The 3,023-nt window shown below is 32.4% G+C and overlaps 1 protein-coding gene across 1 annotated transcript in view; it reads left to right on the top strand.

Annotated features, from left to right (window-relative positions):
• The first annotated feature begins 928 nt into the window (after positions 1-928).
• Positions 929-3,023, top strand: part of LOC106769005 (cysteine proteinase COT44) — a 2,099-nt gene continuing 4 nt past the window's right edge. The window contains exons 1-4 of the mRNA XM_014654439.2: positions 929-1,403; positions 1,930-2,165; positions 2,254-2,394; positions 2,501-3,023. The exon at positions 2,501-3,023 is cut by the window's right edge and continues 4 nt beyond it. Coding sequence (XP_014509925.1) covers positions 962-1,403; positions 1,930-2,165; positions 2,254-2,394; positions 2,501-2,779 — 1,098 coding nt within the window. The 5' untranslated portion in view covers positions 929-961 and the 3' untranslated portion in view covers positions 2,780-3,023. The remainder of the gene's footprint in view (positions 1,404-1,929; positions 2,166-2,253; positions 2,395-2,500) is intronic.

Genomic DNA, 3,023 nt, shown 5'->3' on the forward strand with positions numbered 1-3,023 from the left:
GATTGATGAAATCAAATGATATTGTCACTAACACTTTTAATGCTTATTAATAAAAAAACATTAAATTAAAAAGCATATAAATTATTTAAAGAACCTAAAAGCTTTCAGTTACTTTAGTATACACTTAATTTAGTCACAATTATGCATATTTCCTTAATCAATAGCTTGCGTGCTTTTATATATGTACTATTTTAAGAAGAATTCTAAATTTGTATACTAATTACTAATCTAACGAAACTCAAAATATCCTATCAGTTTACTAATATCTTTTCTTATTTGATTTTTATAAATAATTATAATGTAATTTACTCTAAAACAAAAAAAAATAAAAAAAATATTTACTTCTTTTAGGCTCATCCCTAAGCTAAACTAACTAATTCCAGCCTATTAAGAATAATAAACAGGTAGATCTAAAATTTCATGTATTTTATACTTATATTTTCTAAATTATTATTGGTAGTATTAATTGAACATGGTTCCTGGAATTAAACATAAATATATTTTTAAAAACAGTAATAATATTTTAGAAAAATTAAAAATTGGAATTTACTTGTTTCTTATAAATGAGTCTAGGATATATCATATATTATCGCATTATTTCCACGCATTATGTTTCATAATATATTTATTAGAAAAATGCATGATGGTTTTAATGAAGTAATATAATTATGTGAATTTGCTGAAAATAAATTAAGGAATTTACGAAGAGGGCAATAATGAAAGGAATAGAGATTCAATTCTATAATCTTTGATTTCAATTATTGATTCTGAGAAGCCACGTGGTGTGGCAGTTACCTAACTCGATTGCTTATAATAATAATAATAATAATAATAATAATAATATTATTATTATTATTATTATTAAAGTATTTTCTTCTTCTATATAAACTCAGCACTCCCTGTTCTTCTTCATCATCAACAGCCATTCAACCTTGTTTTTCTCCTTTTCCTCACACCAACCATGTCTTCAATGGCCATAATACCCACCTTGCTCTTCCTTTGCTTCACTTTCTCACATGTTAAGGCCATGTCTCTCATAAATTACTCCGAAAACGAGGTGATGGACATGTACGAGGAGTGGTTGGTGAAGCAGCGAAAGGTGTACAATGGGTTGGGAGAGAAGGAGAAGAGGTTTCAAGTGTTCAAGGACAACTTGGGATTCATTCAAGACCACAACGCTCAGAACAACACATACACTCTTGGCTTGAACAAGTTTGCTGATATCACCAACGACGAATACCGTGCCATGTATTTGGGTACCAGAACTGATCCCAAACGCAGGGTCATGAAAACCCAGAAGACCGGCCACCGCTATGCTTACAACTCCGGTGACCGCTTGCCGGTGCACGTCGATTGGAGGTTGAAAGGTGCACTTGCTCCCATCAAAGATCAGGGTAGTTGTGGTAAGTTTCTTTTTTTTTTCCTATCTTTTCGCCTTTTCGTTTGCTAAAGATAACGTTTGTTTAGAACTGTTATGAGTTCAACTGTAACAGCTTTTTTGGCTGTCTAAGGTTACGTAACAGTTAAGTATTCGTTTAAAGTTAGGTATAATATAACGCCTTTTCTATCTAACTCAATAAAGACCACTTGTCATGAGAATTATAAGAATATTTTTTGGAATAATAAATAATAAAAGTATACTTGAATTTTTTATATTTTTCACCTTATTAATAACTAACTTGACTCTGTGGATTTGTTTTTTAAATTTGGCTAGATTATGAAAAATCTAAACTGAAAAGGGAGGTGTATTATTATATTTTAAAATCTAAACATAAAATATAAAAAATTACAAGTGGGGGTATTTTTTTTAAAATATAATAAAGTTAAACTAATGTTACATTTAAATATTTCAATTAAAAATGAAGGGAGCATGGCCTATTAAAATTAGGTTTATTAATATATTTTGTTGTGTGTACATGAATGATGCAGGAAGTTGTTGGGCTTTCTCAACAGTGGCTACTGTGGAAGCTATAAATAACATAGTGACAGGGAAGTTTGTGTCGCTATCAGAACAAGAGCTTGTGGAGTGTGACAGAGAGTATAATGAAGGATGCAATGGTGGCCTCATGGACTACGCATTCCAGTTCATCATTAAAAATGGTGGCATAGACACAGAAGAAGATTATCCATACAAGGGCCGTGATGGAACTTGTGATCTAACTAAGGTCACTATACCATTCTTTCTAAGCCTCATATATTCAACTCAATTATTGATTTCTTTCTAATGATTTTTATTGATTTATACTGCTACAGAAAAAGGCCAAGGTAGTGCAAATTGATGATTACGAGGATGTTCCATCATATGATGAGAATGCCTTAAAGAAAGCTGTTGCTCATCAACCCGTAAGCGTTGCTATTGAAGCCTCTGGCAGGGCTTTGCAACTTTATCAGTCTGTAAGTATACTCTTTAAAAGGTTACACAGTGATCACTACATTGATTTTCATTTGAGACTATGTTCTTAAATTGGTATAAGCTTAAAGTTTTGTGATTTTTTTGCAGGGTGTATTTACTGGTAAATGTGGAACAAATTTAGATCATGGTGTGGTGGTTGTTGGATATGGGAGTGAAAATGGTGTTGATTACTGGCTGGTGAGGAATTCATGGGGCAGTGGATGGGGTGAGGATGGCTATTTCAAGATGGAGCGCAACGTGAGAAGCAGCTCCACAGGGAAGTGTGGAATTGCAATGGAGGCTTCCTACCCTGTTAAGTATGGTCTAAACACTGCAGTTCCTACTTCAGCTTACCAAAGCAATGAGGTCTCTATCAGCAGTGCTTGAAATAACTTGATCATTATTTTGGAATTGGATCCTTGGAAGAGGAACAGGTTCTAAAGTTGCAACAAAAGTGATGTTTCTGCTATTTATATGCTGCTATTGGAAATGTCTGTTAGACTATTCTTGTACATAGATTTCTTCAGGTTAAATCTGAACCTGATTATCAATTTGTATTGGTCTTCACTTGTTTATTCAGAAATCCTTAATGATATTAATGTTCTAGTTAATTTTTTATATGGATATTCAC

Source organism: Vigna radiata, chromosome 7 (genome assembly GCF_000741045.1).
Source record: "Vigna radiata var. radiata cultivar VC1973A chromosome 7, Vradiata_ver6, whole genome shotgun sequence".
Classification (NCBI taxonomy): Eukaryota; Viridiplantae; Streptophyta; class Magnoliopsida; order Fabales; family Fabaceae; genus Vigna; species Vigna radiata.